Source organism: Lissotriton vulgaris, chromosome 1_1 (assembly GCF_964263255.1).
Source record: "Lissotriton vulgaris chromosome 1_1, aLisVul1.2, whole genome shotgun sequence".
Classification (NCBI taxonomy): Eukaryota; Metazoa; Chordata; class Amphibia; order Caudata; family Salamandridae; genus Lissotriton; species Lissotriton vulgaris.
Window position 1 is genome coordinate 333,028,700 of NC_141685.1, and position 17,844 is coordinate 333,046,543.

A 17,844-nucleotide genomic window follows, 5' to 3' on the forward strand; every position below is an offset into this window, starting at 1 on the left:
CCCATTGTTAAGTAGGGCAGTATTCCTTGTATTTGCAACGTGTGTGAATCTAGTGATAAGACGTACCTAACCTGTTGAGAACGGTTAAAAGTCATCGTAACTGTTGGTTAGAACCGGTGGTTGGGAATTTGAACCACCCAACCCACAGGAAAAAATAATACCCATTGTATATGCGTGGAAGTTGTATTGTGAGGTCATTTTGTATATCTTTTTATATAAGGTATACTTGTTTTATACAAACTTGCATGGAGTCCATTTGTGGTGACATCATTGGGGTTGCTGTGGGCATGGTTGCACATACTGAACACTCATGCCTTGGAGATAAGCCGGGCTGCTAGTGTCAAGCTACTAAGGGGGTGAGCAGGGCTGTCTCGGATGGTGCCCTATCTTGGCCTAACGTGGGAGCAGGGAGGTCCGGGTCGTGCACTTGACAAACAGTGCGCGCTGGAAATCCAGCTTTTAACAGATCCTCTTCTGTGTTCCTCTAGCATGTCAGCATAGGGGCCAACAGGATACTGCTGCAACAAAAGCTGTATTTAAAATAGGATTGCATAAAAGAAAACATTGTTCAGCGACTCAAGTGCCATGCTTTGAGAGGACCCCGTCTGAAACACTTTGCTAGCCAGTTCCATTTTTGACATAACTACTGTTGCATTGTTCCTTCCTGTTTAAAAGCACAGTTGATCTAATTATGAAATATACTTTCTGCTCTTGCTACAGCGGAGGATCAGCTTTCCGCAACGACCTAACCAGAACACTGGATTTTGCTAGACCTGGTTCTTCTAATTAGAGATGCATTTGCAACAGAATTACTAAATGCGCCAGTCACTTACATCTTCATTACATAAGAGATCAGGTTGTCTGGAGAGAACAGACTACTAAACCTACATCAACATTATGTATATTCTCATGTAAGCGACCCTCTCCCTCACAAAACAGAGAAGCGAAGGTAGCCTGGAACGTTGCAGACCAGGGTCATATAAAGGCAATATCTGGTGCACTAACCTGGTATATCTGCACAGCTACCATGCTCATAGATGCCACCCCCACTGAAGGCCAAAACATATCGTTTTGAGCAGTTTGATGCTGAAGCAGACTAGGTGTTCACAAGGGAAAAAAATAAGTATCTTGCATTTCTGGTCCTGAAATAAAAGCAGGGATTATGGATGATGTCTGCTGGAAAAGGGAAAGTGCGCTATTGTGCAGCTTACACTTTGCCAACGGATACTGAAGTCACACATGGAATAGGTAAGGGGAGAAATATTTAACTAACTATGCTGAACCAGGGATTGCAACATCATTTTAGTCTATTTAGTTCAAGACTGCTTAGCTTGCAGAGAGGCCTTGACTGCTAGATTCTGCTTTCATAATGGTTAGGCAAGTGAGTATTACCTGCATAAGTGCTGAAATTAACCTTGTGACATCGAAGGATGACCTCAGCTATGTCTGGCCAAGTAGTTTTGACAGGGAGGCGAGTGGTATGAATGATCCTTATCGTACTACAATATTTATTTAGTAACGGAAAATAAGTCTTCCGAGCACACTTGCTTGATGTGCTACGAAGGGGCAGATTACGATGCGGTTTGGAAGGCCCCCTAACAGTATTTGGTCTGTTCGGATCGGGAAAGTGTCATTCCAACAGAATCGGAAAGGTTTCCGACCGACCTATAACAATGCGAGTTAGGCGTTAGGAATATCCTAATCTGAACCAGATGGCATTTGGAATGACTGAGCCGTAAAAGAGCAGACTCATAGGTCTCTACAGGCCGCGTTTCTGAACGACCGATTACGATGCAGGATTTGGACAGCCTTTCCAAATCGTGCCGTCCGACTCGAATCAGCAGTCGAAATTAGACTTTGGGGGCCTGTAGTGGGCCCCCCCAGCACCCAAAGCCTTCCCAATCAGACCCATGGGTCACCCCTTACCAGCCATGCACAGTGTGGCAGGCCCCAGGGGGGTGCCCGCCACAGGGTGCCCGATTTTCCCTAGCCACCACTTTCTTCAATGGGAGTCCATGCATTTGGTCAGAACATAGGCTTCCACTCTCCCGATCCGAGTCGGAAACCATTCTCAAACCGATTCGGTCACAATGATTTCAGAACCACATAGTAATCAGGCCCTAAGTGTCTTAAAAGCTAGAATGCAGGCATATCTAAGGATACTAGAGCAAGTAAGTTTAGAGTTTTATAGCTTTATATAGCACGAACTAGACCAGAGAAATCAAGTATCAGAGCACTTTACATGAGCACCAGTTTTGTTACAGATGGACACATTCACTTTCGTTAGGCACGGGGAGATTAAGTGATTTGCCCAGAATCACAGGATGTTGAGCGTCGTTGCCGAGACTCAAACCCGGTTCTCCAGCTTCGAGGTCGACCGCTCTAGCCGCAAGGCTACATCCTCTTCCACAAGTGGTGTCCTTTACCAAGCTACATATTAAAATATAATGAGAGATTTGGTTACAACTTAAAATAAACATACCTTCATCCACCATTAAAGAGCCAAGCAAAAAGCATGAAGATGCTTTCTTCCTTTCACTTTTAGCATGAAGATAGGCTAGACGCACAACTTTTTCCAGCACTAGCAACCTAGGATTCCTAAGAAAATAAAAAATAAAACATTACATTCCTTTTTCACAACTGGATGAAGGGCACACATCTTCACACACAACCACGTACTCCATCTGCCCCACTAGGCTTTCAATACTTCAAACATTCCATGAGAATAAAGTAAACATCAATAAGCTGCAATTCCAAAAGAACAACTGTTTCTGTTATTATAGTTGGAACTTTGCAACACAAAACGTCATCCATTTTTCTTTTAGTTTTGCCACTATGTCCAATTACAAGATAAGAATTTCTATTTATCAGTTTTCCTGCATTTACCCTCCCTCGAAAGCTTATTTTTCAAATAAAGGCCTACAGAGCATGAATTACTCCCTCGGTCCGGTCTGTCTCCATACTACTTACAGAGACTCTGGGCTTATTTACAAGCCCCTTGTGCGGGCGGCACGTCACTTAATATGGGAAAAATTGACATACAAGTGGCACAAGGGGTTTGAAAATAAGCCTCTAAGTCTTCACACATAGCATTGCTCAAGACTTTGCGAGTATGCAAACATTGCTGGGACAATGGGTGGTAATGAGTGCCTCCTGAGCAGAGGCCTGTGATTTTCTTTTTGTAACTCTAACCCAATGTCCTAACATAAACATACCATGTATATCCCCTTCATTACTGCCACAAAAAGTGTGAAGTAACCACACAGCAGTTTTCTCAAGACAAGCCATGAGTTACAAATACAATACCATTAACTACTTTAGTAACATGGTTTGACTGCAATGCCTATAACCCACCACCAAAAGACAAGGAAAAACTATATTAAGAAATAGCAAGCGCACGGACGAAGACAATTTTCAACAGACTCAGTGTTTTGTGTCTGTTACACTTTTAACTATAAGAATTGCATATGCCTTGCTTGTATTGAGATGTTTTGACTGACAAATGCTGATGGTAACTATGTTTGGTCGTCTAACTGCATCTCAGTTACGTATCACTGTATCTGCGATGTTGTTTATATCTTATGTTACTCAATAAAAAAAAATATACTGCAGTTCCGCAGCAGGACATACACTTACCGGTAGTAGCCAAGATGTAAACCAATGGTATCCCCCATAGGAGTTGGATCCCAAAGTGCAGATTTTGACAGGGGAAATGCAAGGGGTGACCTTGTTGATACACACCTAAAAAATGTTTTTAGAAAAATGCAAAAGTAATCAAGACCAACTAGATCAATTTTTCACCAGGAAAACAAGAACAATGTTAAAATCCTTTTGACGGAGCAAAGTCCTGTACGTTATAGACACACCAATACTACTGCATTAAAGTTTGAATCCTAAACTAATCAGACATTTACATTAGGTATTAATGAGTACTGACCAGTGAGCCTTAAAAAAGCATTACCTTCCCAACTCAAAATAATTAATAGACTATAACCCAATGTGTGAAACCCATAAACCTCAGACGTCATCACCAAGAATTATAGATGGGCAGCTGTGGAAAACCCTAATGGATCATCAAACCAATCTTGTTTAGCACAACACAAAACACCTTCCGAGAACAGCCAGGCAGCCAAGGCCAGAGAAATTATAAATAGTTACACAAAATATGGGTGCAGAATTTAAATACCTGACATTCGAGTTGTTTGTTGCACTGGTTAAAGCTGCTTCCATGATATGGGAAGGGAGGTTCTTCAAATGTACCTGTACGCTCATCTTTTAAAACTGTAAATAAATACATGAATAAAACACAACCAAATGAGTATTGATGCGGCAATGACAGTCACAGATACTGCAAAAACGTGTACAGTAGCGTCCACAGAATCCAGGTATATATTTCAGCACCGCTACAAACACTAGGAATAAATTATAATGTACAGTGTTCACAAAATGCATAAATCCAGCTTAATAACCTCCATCAAGAGAGCTCTTCAGCTATTTCCTATGTTTAAGCATTTACCAAATACTAAAGCTTGTAGCAACGTAGCTCTTCTCTCCTGCGATCTGTTCCACCCATCTGAATTTTGTGGAGTAGAACTTCTGTGAACTTCTGTGAACTAATGACTTGCTTTCTACGTTGATGTAACCCGAAAAATTGCTCTATCAAACCATGCTCCTGGTCGATCATTCCCCAATCTGTTGACCCTTTGCAATCTCTCTTTCTCCTCTGCACCAGTTCTGACACCATGCTGGCGGACCCAAGTAAGAGAAACAAATAAAGATCCCCCAATGTACACGGAAAAACACTCACATGGGAGTTTACTTTACGATATTAATTAACTCGGGGCAGTCCTCATATGTGTATCTTCTTGTGTGAACTGACACCTCTTCCAAGACGAGTGCGTCCTGAAAAACAAACATTTGGTGGTGTGTGATTAATACACCACTAAATACTTTCATTTTTTAATGCACGCACTCTCACAGTATTGCTCCGGTCACCACCAAAACTCATTCTAATCTCACTCTCCAGAGTGCAATACGTATAGAGTGTGTGTATTGAAAAACGAAAACATTTGGAGCTGTATTGCTCACACACCACCAAACGTTCTTGTTATTCTTGCATGCACTTAGAACACCTCTTCGCGTCCGACCCTACGCTAATTACAGGTTTACATTTAAATAATTAACCACGATTAAAATAAAATCGTTCTAGAAGTAAATGCCAGGCAGTGTGTTGCGCGCGCCACTGAAGAATCACTAGAATTAAATCATTGTATTCTAGAACGAGTATTTTTTTAATCATTGTCAATTAATTAAGAGTAATAATTTAGCGGGGTCCTGCTTCACTGCTCTGGACTGACTCCCACCTGGAAACTTAATCTCGTATTCCTTGTCTTTCACTGACTTAATTAGTGCATGTAGCCATCCCTGTTGTGAATGCACACTCGTCACTACAGTTGGTATTTTTCTCCCAACCCAAGGGCTTGCCTATCAAACGTACAACAGGGCCACAGTGACACCGGGTCTATGGGTGCGAGTAGCACACTAAAATCCAATCAAGACTGGTTTTAACTATCAAATGAGGAGAGGGGCAATGTTACCTTCTTGCACGAGGGGACATGACATCCTTGCTTCACCGCCACTTCCTCTCTATAAAACGAACATCTACCTGCCCAACCACCCTTCTACCCACTGTCTTGCTGCCAGCCCCCCCCCCCCCCCGGCCCTACCAGCCATTTAATTCCGATAAACTCTGTCGGGTAGATTAGAAGTACCCAAGGCAGAAGCCCCCCTGCTCCATTAGGCCTCTGCTTGGCGCTCAGAGCGGCTGTAATCGGAACTGGCTCGGAAGGGACCACTGTGGTCTGGCTACAAATAGCCATATTGCTTGATTCATCGCCCCCTGGACCTTGCTATAAAATCCCTACTCGCACTTCAAGAGTGAGAGCCCCCACCCCTCATGTGTCTTCTTGAGCCGGACACCGAGAGCCCACCGCCGACATTCTAGCTTTAATGCTCCACAAATAAATTCAAGCTGATATATTTACAAACAGAGCTCATGCTCCATTTACTGTTGAACACCGAGAAGCTCTTTACCACTTAAGATCGCACTGATAGCTGCCAGATTTAATTTCTCTGTGGCAGCAGCCTTTACGTCAAGTTATTGTTCTATTTGCCTCCTGTTTCTCTGCAGAAGACAGAGGGGGGGAAAGAGGAGCGGAATTCCCCTCTCCCCTGCCACAATTACCCAGGCTCTTACCAGGCTGCAGCTGAACATACAGGCACTGGCTCGCCCGGTGCCCCTCAGTGCCAGGCCTCTGTTGGGGGCAGAGGAGATTTTCAACCAGTGAGGGGCAATTTGTGCCCACAGGAGATGCAGCGTACGGCTGTCGACATATAAGCAACATGTCATTTTCAAATGATAGACAGGGACTGTCGTGGCCGTGTGTACATATTTATTTTCAGGAAAACTGGGTGCCCTCCAGTGGCGCTTTGCACATCTTTCTCCGTGGGGAAGGAGGACTGCTTCCTTGCAGCAAACAAAAACAGTGTAAGGGTCCCAAATATAACCGACATTAAAGATGGGAAGCTGTCCAAGAGGGTATTTTTTCCGAGCAATGCCACAGATAGGCCATTGACAAAACTAGGAAGTTATTGGACACTCATTGGTGGAAAACGGTGGCACGGAGGACAGCTAACCATTCACACCGCTATATCGATAAATTATACAGCACATGGAGTGTGAATTGTGAAAGTGTGAAAGTGAATTGCCTTCAGTGAGTTCATAATTAGTGTTCGTATGATCACCTAACCCGGTTATCAACCTTAGAATGATGAAAGGAGGAGACAGAAATGGTCGGATTCAAACCCAATATCAAAAAGTTACTTAGTTGAGTAGGAAAGTTATTTCAGAGGGTCCCCCAAGAATGAAGGGGCTAATTGCTTTCATTCATCTTCCTAGCGCGCACACACACACACACACACACACACACAGCGCTGTGTGTAGAATAGCAAAGGTGGTGCTGTCCTGGTCATCTGCTTGGAATGGTAGAGGCACACTGCATTACTTGAAATAAAAAGCATTTGTAATGCAACCAGGTCTCCCATTTATGAGAGCTTGTGCTCTTGGCAATGTAAATGACCATGCCTTTTTATTTATGTTTTGATTTTTGAAACATAAATAAAACACATTGTCATTTACAATGTCAATAGCTTAAACTCACATAAGTGCAGCATATTACTGTAGTCAAGTGCATAATTTGAATTGAATTGCTTCCAGGTGTTTATAGCGGGGCAAAATTGGGTTGCAGCTGAAGGCAGTGGTATTTCTCTTAGTGGGGCAGGATGGTGTTCAGTGGCAGGGGGGGGATGTGGCACTTTGCCGATGACAGAAACTGCAAGGCTCTGAGGCAAATGGCTTGTGATAGCACTTTTAAGCATATTTGGGACATTCTGCAAATGGCAAAGTTCTCAGATGAATGTATAGTGTTGACCAATAACAGCCGAGCGCATGTGTGCAGCGTCACTTTAAATAAATGTGGAAAAATACTAACTGTAGCGTCGTCTTTTGCTCGTGGCAAAAATAAATGTGGATAAATACAGAAAAAATGCCCAAAAAATAAATATGGATAAATACAGACGGAAATGGCAAAAAAATAAATACCATAAAACCGGGAGCCCTATTTATTATGCATCACCCCAGCACCACCACCCCAGCACCACCACCACCACCACAGCCCCAGCACCACCACCACCACCACAGCACCACCACCACCACCACAGCACCACCACCACCACCACCACCACAGCACCAGCACCACCACAGCACCACTCAGCACCACCGCAGCACCAGCAGCATCACTCACCACCACCCCAGCAGCATCACTCACCACCACCCCAGCAGCATCACTCACCACCACCCCAGCAGCATCACTCACCACCACCCCAGCAGCATCACTCAGCACCACCACAGCATCACTCACCACCACCCCAGCAGCATCACTCAGCACCACCACAGCATCACTCAGCACCACCACAGCATCACTCAGCACCACCACAGCATCACTCAGCACCACCACAGCATCACTCAGCAGCACCACTCAGCACCACCACAGCATCACTCCGCATCACTCAGCACCACTCAGCAGCACCACCACAGCACCACCACAGCAGCACCACCACAGCACCACCACCACAGCACCACCACCACAGCACCACCACCACAGCACCACCACCACAGCACCACCACCACAGCACCACCACCACAGCACCACCACCACAGCACCACCAACACAGCACCACCAACACAGCACCACCAACACAGCACCACCAACACAGCACCACCAACACAGCACCACTCATCACCACAGCACCACTCATCACCACCAACACAGCACCACTCAGCACCGCCAACACAGCACCACTCAGCACCGCCAACACAGCACCACTCAGCACCGCCACCCCAGCATCACTCAGCACCGCCACCCCAGCATCACTCAGCACCGCCACCCCAGCATCACTCAGCACCGCCACCCCAGCATCACTCAGCACCGCCACCCCAGCATCACTCAGCACCGCCACCCCAGCATCACTCAGCACCGCCACCCCAGCATCACTCAGCACCGCCACCCCAGCACCACTCAGCACCGCCACCCCAGCATCACTCAGCACCGCCACCCCAGCATCACTCAGCACCGCCACCCCAGCATCACTCAGCACCGCCACCCCAGCATCACTCAGCACCGCCACCCCAGCATCACTCAGCACCGCCACCCCAGCATCACTCAGCACCGCCACCCCAGCATCACTCAGCACTGACACCCCAGCAGCACCACATTATCACTCAGCGCCACCCCAGCAGCACCTCATTATCACTCAGCGCCACCCCAGCAGCACCTCATTATCACTCAGCCCCACCCCAGCAGCACCACATTATCACTCAGCGCCACCCCAGCAGCACCACATTATCACTCAGCGCCACCCCAGCAGCACCATATTATCACTCAGCGCCACCCCAGCAGCACCACATTATCACTCAGCGCCACCCCAGCAGCACCACATTATCACTCAGCGCCACCCCAGCAGCACCACATTATCACTCAGCGCCACCCCAGCAGCACCACATTATCACTCAGCGCCACCCCAGCATCACTCAGCGCAACCACAGCATCACTCAGCGCAACCACAGCATCACTCAGCGCAACCACAGCATCACTCAGCGCAACCACAGCATCACTCAGCGCAACCACAGCATCACTTGTTCAAATATGTTCTTTCAATGTTTCAAGCTGTTTTCAAGCTTTCATGCTTTATTACAAATCACAAAAAGATGTTAATATTTCACTTCTGTTCTTGGATTTTCGTCACAATAAAGAACACCGAACATAATCTTCACAAAAGTTATTTACAAAAATGTATGCTATTGCCATTACAAATTAAATAAATTATTTAAGTATTAATTATTTTAAAAAAATTAAAAGCTTCGTTATTTGTAATATCAATACATCCAAGTCACGTAAATACAAAACATGTTGCATTACAAATGCTATAGGTGTCACATTTGCGAAAGTTATAACTATTGGCATTGAAAATGACAAAGCTATTAATTTAACTATTTGGAAAAATAACACAAATAAAAAAAAAATCATTTATAAGACCAATAGCTCAAACTTTCCTAATGCGAGCCCTATTGCATTTCCAATGCTTGTTTATTAACTAATAGGCCTAGTCTGCAGGTGCTGGTGCTGCTGCATGCCCTCATTGTCATCCGCTGTTGACTCGTGTGCCGGGGCGTGGCATCCTAAAAAGAAATCTGCGCACGCTGCCTGCTCACGCTGCTGCCTACCCCCGTCAACCTAAATCTAGGCCAATCATTGTCCTCCTATCCTCCCGGCAACACTGAAGTAAGGGCCGGCGGTGGCGCCTATGGCAGATTCGCAATGCGCATGCGATATGGATATTGGCAGTAAATATTTATGATAGGAGTCCGGACGAGTCTGGATTGATTCAGATCATATGAATCTTAGCTCTGACAGCAGCCGCAGCAACACTCTTTACCGGGATTCATCACTAGGGAGATTAAATGAACACTGTCTGCACGGAGTCAGTAACTGAGTTAGGTCATTATATGCTCAATGCCATATGACGTACAGACGTGTGTAGACCCGGCCCTCATAAATAAGTGCCGGTGCTAAGCTCCGGCACAAATTATGGACTGCACATATTAGTTCATTCATGACATGGTCAGTGACATCACTGATGACATCTCAAATGACATCATTGATGACATCATCCAGTGAATGTGGTTTGCTTCGTTATTTAAATATGCATTATATATATATATATATATATATATATATATATATATATATATATATAGCAATTTACATTGAAGAATGAGTGGATACATATAAATAAATATTTGGATGGAGGATTTAGTAGCAGTGTAATTGACTGTTTACTTGACCAATTTATAGTGTCTCACCTAATATAGTGGATAGGGACTAAACTGTGTGAATATCTATCACTTTGTCAGTTGTTGTGTACACTGGTTCTACAGTTGGTTACTAGCTATGTGAAAGTCTATATTAGTTATTGATTAGATAACTGAGTATTTGTATGGGAGAGTGAAAGTTTGTGTGGTTCGGTGGGGGGTGTGTGACTGTCCAAAGATGTGTGAATAGTTGATTCAGTAGATATATGAAGTTAAAACTACATGCTCTAACCGTTTGGGTGAGTGAATCTCTTTATGGGTGTGGTGATGAGCAAATATATTTCTCAATGGTACATGTCCAACAAACTAGAAAAATAAAAGGCAGTGTATGTGTCAGTTGTTGTAAATAAATAAGTATACATAAGACTCAATGATTGTGTGAGTGACCGTATGGATAACTATATACTTGTAATAATGATTTTATAATTCACTACGTATGACTTACTATCTAAATGAATAGATGAAGTGGTGTTTGTATAAGTGTGTAGTGAAGTAAATATGTAAATATGATCTATTATTTGCATAAGTGAGTTGGATGACCTCATATGTGAATAGGACGTGTGCTGTTTAATGTTGATATAGGTGTATAAGTATTTTTGATAGTGTTCTATTGTTCATTGACAGCATGTATGAGTGAATCTACAGGCAAGTGATTAGATGTGTGTATACATCTATAAATCAGTGAGTGGGTTTTTAGATACTTGTATTGCTGTGACAATGGATTCAAATATGGTACTCTGTATTTTACAAAGAGTGATGAAAGATTTTACTAGTGTATGAAAAGGTGTATGTGACTGTCACGTGGATGAGGTCATCAGTGATGTCATTTGAGATGTCATCAGTGATGTCACTGACCATGTCATGAATGATCTAATATGTGACATCATCAGCAGAGCATTGCGGGTGTGCGAAATATAGTTAGTACAACCAACTATATAGGAGCAATTTCAATGGTTTTGTATGAGTGAAATGTCCAGCTAACTATAACACCCCTAAAACTTATAGTTTTTTGAGTGAATTTCAAAGGTTTTTTAAAAGCTAATGCCTAACTATATAAGGCCTGAAATCTATGTTTTTTCTGTGAATATATATATTCACTGTATATGTATATAATATATATATATATATATATATATATATATATATATATATATATATATATATATATATATATATATATACACACACACACATATATGTTTTGGTCTCTGAATATGTAATTTGTTGGTACCGCAAACTAGGGAGCTACGAAGGGTTTGGCCTTTGCATCCATTATCTGACAGAGACAGTCCAGCTTTTAAATTGAGTGTGAATGTGTGTGTGTGCGCGCATGCATGTATGTATGCATGCTGGTGTGTGTTTCCCCTTTTTGTTTTGCGAGTAGTTGCTTTTGTTTGCGTTCCCTTTCTTGTATCATGTGTAGTTCCCAAGGAGGGCGTTCTCAAGACTGCTAAACTTTGCGAGTTCCTCACAGACCAAGAACTAGTTTGTCTGTGTTGCTCATTTTGTTGTGTTCTATGGTCATAACAGGGAGTGTGTTGCCTATATGTCTTTGGGGCATGCACACTTCCAGAAGGACTCACACAGAAGGGGCCAGTGTTGAACCAATCTTTAACCCCTTGCATGCTGATGACGGCCCCCAGCCATCATGCACTACAGTGCTCCTGAGCGGATGACGGCTGGGGGCCGCCATGACCGCACCCGCGATCGGAATGTGCCGCACAGGCGCTGAATTGCGGCAGCATGCAAGGGGTTAATATCTATGTCAGAGTTTATTTAAGTTTTTTTGCTTATATCACATGTGTCATTAGAGAGATTCGATTGTGATTTGTACTCTGAATCATGCAATTATTTATCAAAACTCATACAATACATAGTTTTAGATACTTCGGTGTTTTTTAAAAGTAGGTGGGGAGAGGCAACACCTGAAAAGACAGGTTGGTGGAAGCAATACAAAGGTTGCAAGAGTGGGGATGCAACACCGAGCTGTGAGGGGTGGAGGCAACATGGACGTGCCTGTGAGAGTAAGCTACACAGAGAATCATGGAAGCAACACAGAGGTCAGGGGTAAGAATACACTACATGGGAACATAGAGCGCTCCGGAGGAGGATAGAAGCACACAAGCAAGAGATAAGAGCATTCAGTTTGGGAGGGTAAGAACTGTTGTAGGAGTGCACAGCTTCAAAGAAATTAGGTGAATGATTTCCCCCAGCAGCGGGCTAATAGGAATATATTAAACAAGCATTTGCAATGCAATAGGTCTCGCATTAGGAAAGTGTGAGCTATTGGTATTGTAAATGACACATTTTTTTAATATGTGTTGGCTTTGAAAATATATAAATTAATTGCATCGTTATTCACAAAGCCAATAGCTTACACTTTTCTAATGCGAGTCCTATTGGCTATCGCAATGCTTGTTGGTAGCAAGCAAGGACAGGGCTGTTGTGGTGCTGAGTGACGTGGTGGTGCCCCCGAGTGACGTGGTGGTGTCCCCGAGTGACGTGGTGGTGCCCCCGAGTGTTGGAGGGTGGAGTTGGAGGGAGAGCTAGGAGTAACAGAAAGAGCGTGGGTGCGAGAGCGAGAAAGACGTAGAGAGAGGGGTAGGAGGAGAAGAAACAAATAACATGAGTGGTGCGCACGTAGAAAGGGAAAAAAAATTGTTAAAAACACCTGGCGACTGCTTATATTTTTCAATATTCAGCATTGAAAGGGAAAGCAGGTTAGCGAGAGGGATTTTACGGGGAGAGTGAGGGAGAGCGCGAGAATGAGAGATACCTACAGGTGAGGAATGGAGATAAAGAGAGCAAGGAATAACAGAAAGAGCGTGGGTGCAAGAAAGAGACGTGAGGAGAGGAGCTTTTAGTGAGGGGCAAAAGGCTCACTGGTGAGCTTTAGCTAATGCATGGCGAGTGTAGGGCTAAAAGGACAAGATAGCAGGGAGAGCATTCCTTTCAAGTCTGATGGGGGGAGGGGAGGGGCAGCCTTTGAAGTCTGATGGGGGAGCAAAGGGTGAGGAGGCACATGCACTGGCCATAATCCGCATTCCAAAGCCCTCTGGCATCAAAAGAAGGGTGGGAGGGAATGAGCATATGGTGTGTGAGCGATAATGAAAGTAAGAGGGGAGCAGGAAGTGAGGCCGAGCGTTTGCTGGCGAAAGCAGTCTAGATGCCAGCTTCGTGCTTGAATGCCTCACATGCACTGGCATAATCTGCATTCCAAAGCCCTCTTGTTAGGCTACAGCGAGACCTAAAAATGCATGACAATACAAGTGTGGTAACATTATAACTGCAGGGTATTCCACATGTATTGCAGTAAAACTCTAAAGGAACTGGAGGTAATACTGAGCCATAACATTATTCCTTCCCCAGATTCAAAACTAAAAAGGTCACCACAAGATTTGTACACTAAGATCTCCTGATAACCAAAAGGGTGATATCAATGAGATGGAAGTCTGCCAGCTCCACACATTCCGGCATATTTGATATGCTAATAACAATTATTGAAACAAGCATTTGCAATGCAATAGGTCTCGCATTTGTGAGAGTTTAAGCTATTGCCATTGTAAATAACAATGCTTTTTATTTAGGTTATAAAAATCAACAAGTAAATAAAAGGCATTGTCATTTACAATTCCAATAGCTCAAACTCTAGTAAATGCGAGACCTATTGCTTTGCAAATGCTTGTTTACGTTGTAACTGGACTACGAGATTGCTCTGCATAGAGACAAAAAAAAGAGAAAAAAAATCTATTTCCCCAACCAAGTCACAACATTCGTGCAGGAGACTCTCCAACACTGAAGGCTTAGAGTCTGGCCGCCAGAAGGTACGCTGGTTCCGAACACCTCCCAGCTTTAGTACTTTGGGATGTAAACTGCAGCCTCCGAATAGGCGCTGGGAGCCCTGGCAGCAAACTCGGAGGCCCAGCAGACACCACATATTGCGGTTATAAGGGCGGAGTAAATCAGGTGCCAGTTCTGCCTCATACACACAATCTAAACCCCAATCACACATCTTTTGTGGAACAGACATTCTAGAGGAATGAACTGTCCATGGAGAGGTCTACTCCTGCACCCACAGCACCAGGGCGCCTTTACTCCTGCACTCGCAGCACCAGGGTGCTAGTCCATAGAATTTGCTGCGAGTGCCACAAAGCAAGTACAGACCATGTCAGCAGCCCAGACGTGTAACATACCCGCCAAGGTTTCAAATTGCTAATATGTGACATTCTCATAATTTCAGTGCAACTACGAGTGACGTTGAACAATTATGAGTGACACTTTCTCACAAACAGTATAATGTCATCCACACTTAGTAGTAGCATGGCACAGCCTAGGTCGAACAGTTGTTGCCGGGCGGGATGGCAGAGAAACAATAAATTAAACAGATTCCCTACCTGAACCAGCCTGCGCCAACCCAGACTACGTCTCCTGGCTTCTCCCTGGCTTGAAATTAATCAAATTAATGGCCTGATCAGATCATGATCAATTGACAGTCTGTCCAGGCGCTCTGGCATGTGTGACCTGAGGCAGACTACAGGATGTCAGAGGAGCCCCAGCGTGGACCACGATCTCAGCTGCCTACTAGCTAATTTCTGAGGCCTCATCAGCAGCTGCAACTTTACTTTAAAGCTCATCATGAAAACGACGAGTCATGCGGTCTCAAAAGAAAATTAAATTATTAGGAGGCTATTGTAGAAGGTAGTCAGTAAACTAAACATTTCTGGTCGCTAGGTCACATCTCAACCCGCCTCCTCCTTTTCCCTGAACAGTTCTCCAATCAGTCCCCTCTTTTACTACAGTTTAGACTGACCCAGTTTTGGAATGTTTCTCGAACCCTTGTTTGTTGCGGCTGGACATCCACATCTGTTTGATACTATGGCTTGAGCCAGGGTTTTTTTTTTACATTAATTAGGCATGTGTTTTGGTCTTCAAATCTCTGAAGTTCATTTGGCTTGGATATGAGTTTGTGATAGCAGTATATTTACAGGTCTTACTAAGAATCTTATACGCCTGTTGTACACTAGCGACATCTTGTGGCCTTTGAAAACGGGTACTCAGAGCTCAGCTTGTATGCTCCATCCCAGTAAAGCGAGAAACTGAGCCATTATTGCTTTATCACACTTCAGGACAATGACGGAAATTGTCACGCAAAAAAACTTGGGTGACAATCTCCGGCACTGCAGTAATGCGGGAAAATTACCAGCAATGCGTTATTCTAACGCGAGTCGCGTAAAGTGCAAGCCATGGCCATTTATGAGCAGTGGAACGGGACCAGGCAATGCTTGAGGCACCTGGGGATGTGGAGGGAACGCAGGAAATAATGGTGCTGCTCACCGGTGTAGGGCAGAGCCAGACTGAAAGCAGTGGCCTGAGGAAAGAGTTGGGGTAAGCAGTCCCACTGAACACCGGGTGGCGCCCCCTTCAAGCCTTGCAATATGCAGGAGGCATATTAATTTAAAAAATGCCATGGGCAAGGGACTTGTGCCTCTCCCATGACATCACCCGTGGGCTGATCCTCACCCCCCCCCCCGCCCCCCCCCTTTGCCCTCCTACTTGCTACTGAGGGGCCAAAGAGTTGAAACTTCAAAGTAAACGTGTCAGCCGCCAGCAGCGTCCCGTTTACCTTGGTCCTTCTGCTGCCACTATGAGCCTCCGTTAGTACTTCCCACTCGTGACTGACGTCTTTAGTGTCCAATCAGTGCCGAGGGACTGAGGCTGAAGTGTAGACCAGAGTCGTCTGAAGACGTTTCATGCTCATTAGGTCGAGATTAGGAATGGGTGGGAATTTGCAACCATTAAAGGGTGCCAGGGCGAGAGGCTGGATAGGTACTTCCACTTAACGACTGGTTCGCCCTGGGTGCATGCAGATTAGTACCCTTTTACCCCAGGGCCAAAGCACACGCCGTACTCTTGGCTACATCCCCAAAATATGTTTAGGAGAATATTGTATTGCCTCCTTGTGGATGAACAGGAGGAGACGGTGGACACCAGAAGGGGTTGAGTAAGAAACTTGACAGAGGGCAGCTGTGACTGCCAGATGTGACCATGAAACCCATGAAAGTCAGATTTGATTTGTGTGTGGAGGGGGATTGGTATGTGGCACCAGTTTGCCAAACAGGAGCTGCAATAATCATACACGGCCTTCCTTCCCTTAAAATAAGTATTTACAAGAGTGACTGGAGTCAGACCAAACTGCCAGATTCTATGGAGGGCCTGCAATCTAGCGCTTGTTCCAAGTCAACCTGATGGTAACCCCTGCCTACTCACTAACCCCAAAAATCAGGAACCAGGGTCTACTGGCAGTGAGCAAGCAGTGCTTAATTCGAGCCGGAATTGCAGTGTAAGGCACTGACACTTAGTTCTGAATACCAAGATTAATTTATGAGAGCTCACCACATGGTGGCGCTGTGTGTATATTTGTCTGTGTTCATGACTGGGAGTTGCACTAGTTTAAATACTTTTTAGGTCGAGTTTACTCGAACCTATTACTGCTAACCCAGAAAATTCCTTTCCTAACAGGCGGATTCGGCGGATTTTGGACAGTGCACGAGAGTCATGTGACTCCTCGTGGACGAGCATGCCGAGCCTTCCCACTGCCAGCAGCATTTCTCCATGGCCGCCAGGCCACATCAAAGGCTTCCCCAGCACTGCCCCGCCCATCAATCACCCTCCCACGCTGCTTCACACCCTCATCGCCGCTCTCCCCGCTCCGCCCCCTGCCCGCCGTGTCGCATTTCTCCTCCCCCCTCCCCACAGTAATGCCCTCGGTCTTGTTTTATTGTAGCTTGTTTTTACTGCAGATTAAACAGACGGTGAGTCACACTTGCGCCTCCTTTCTAACATGGCTGGTCTCCGCCGGCTGCCCGTCGTGTCGCATTTCTCCTCCCCCCTCCCCACAGCAATGCCCTCGGTCTTGTTTTATTGTAGCTTGTTTTTACTGCAGATTAAACAGACGGTGAGTCGCACTCTCGCCTCCTTTCTAACATGGCTGGTCTCCGCCGGCTCGAAACTACAAAATGACCACGCCAGGTTATGGTATACGTTTAACGGCCATCATGCAGTGGTAAATGTTGAACCCTGGATTTCGCTATCTCAAAGATCTAAAACTATTTTGCAGAAAGGCATAGAATTGGTATATCGTTATAGAAGACATAAAAAATATGACAACATGTTGCAATGAATAATTTTTTCCTACTTTAACTGGAACGTTTATAAGGGTCAATATTGTCTTTTGTAAAAGAAACTGAATAAAAACGTACTTGCGGGTTTTCCCGAAAAGCGCTTAATCCTTCAATTTCCGTCAACTGTCTTCGGCCACAAACAGCACTTTGAAGCAGTAATGTTGGAACTGTTAG

At 44.8% G+C, this 17,844-nt stretch overlaps 1 protein-coding gene across 1 annotated transcript in view; it reads right to left on the minus strand.

The window, feature by feature from the left end:
• Positions 1-17,844, minus strand: part of STIL (STIL centriolar assembly protein) — a 340,881-nt gene that overhangs the window by 314,877 nt on the left and 8,160 nt on the right. Inside the window, exons 2-4 of the mRNA XM_086952397.1 lie at positions 4,187-4,281; positions 3,637-3,741; positions 2,483-2,598 (exon numbers count right to left, since the gene is read on the minus strand). Coding sequence (XP_086808523.1) covers positions 2,483-2,598; positions 3,637-3,741; positions 4,187-4,272 — 307 coding nt within the window. The 5' untranslated portion in view covers positions 4,273-4,281. The remainder of the gene's footprint in view (positions 1-2,482; positions 2,599-3,636; positions 3,742-4,186; positions 4,282-17,844) is intronic.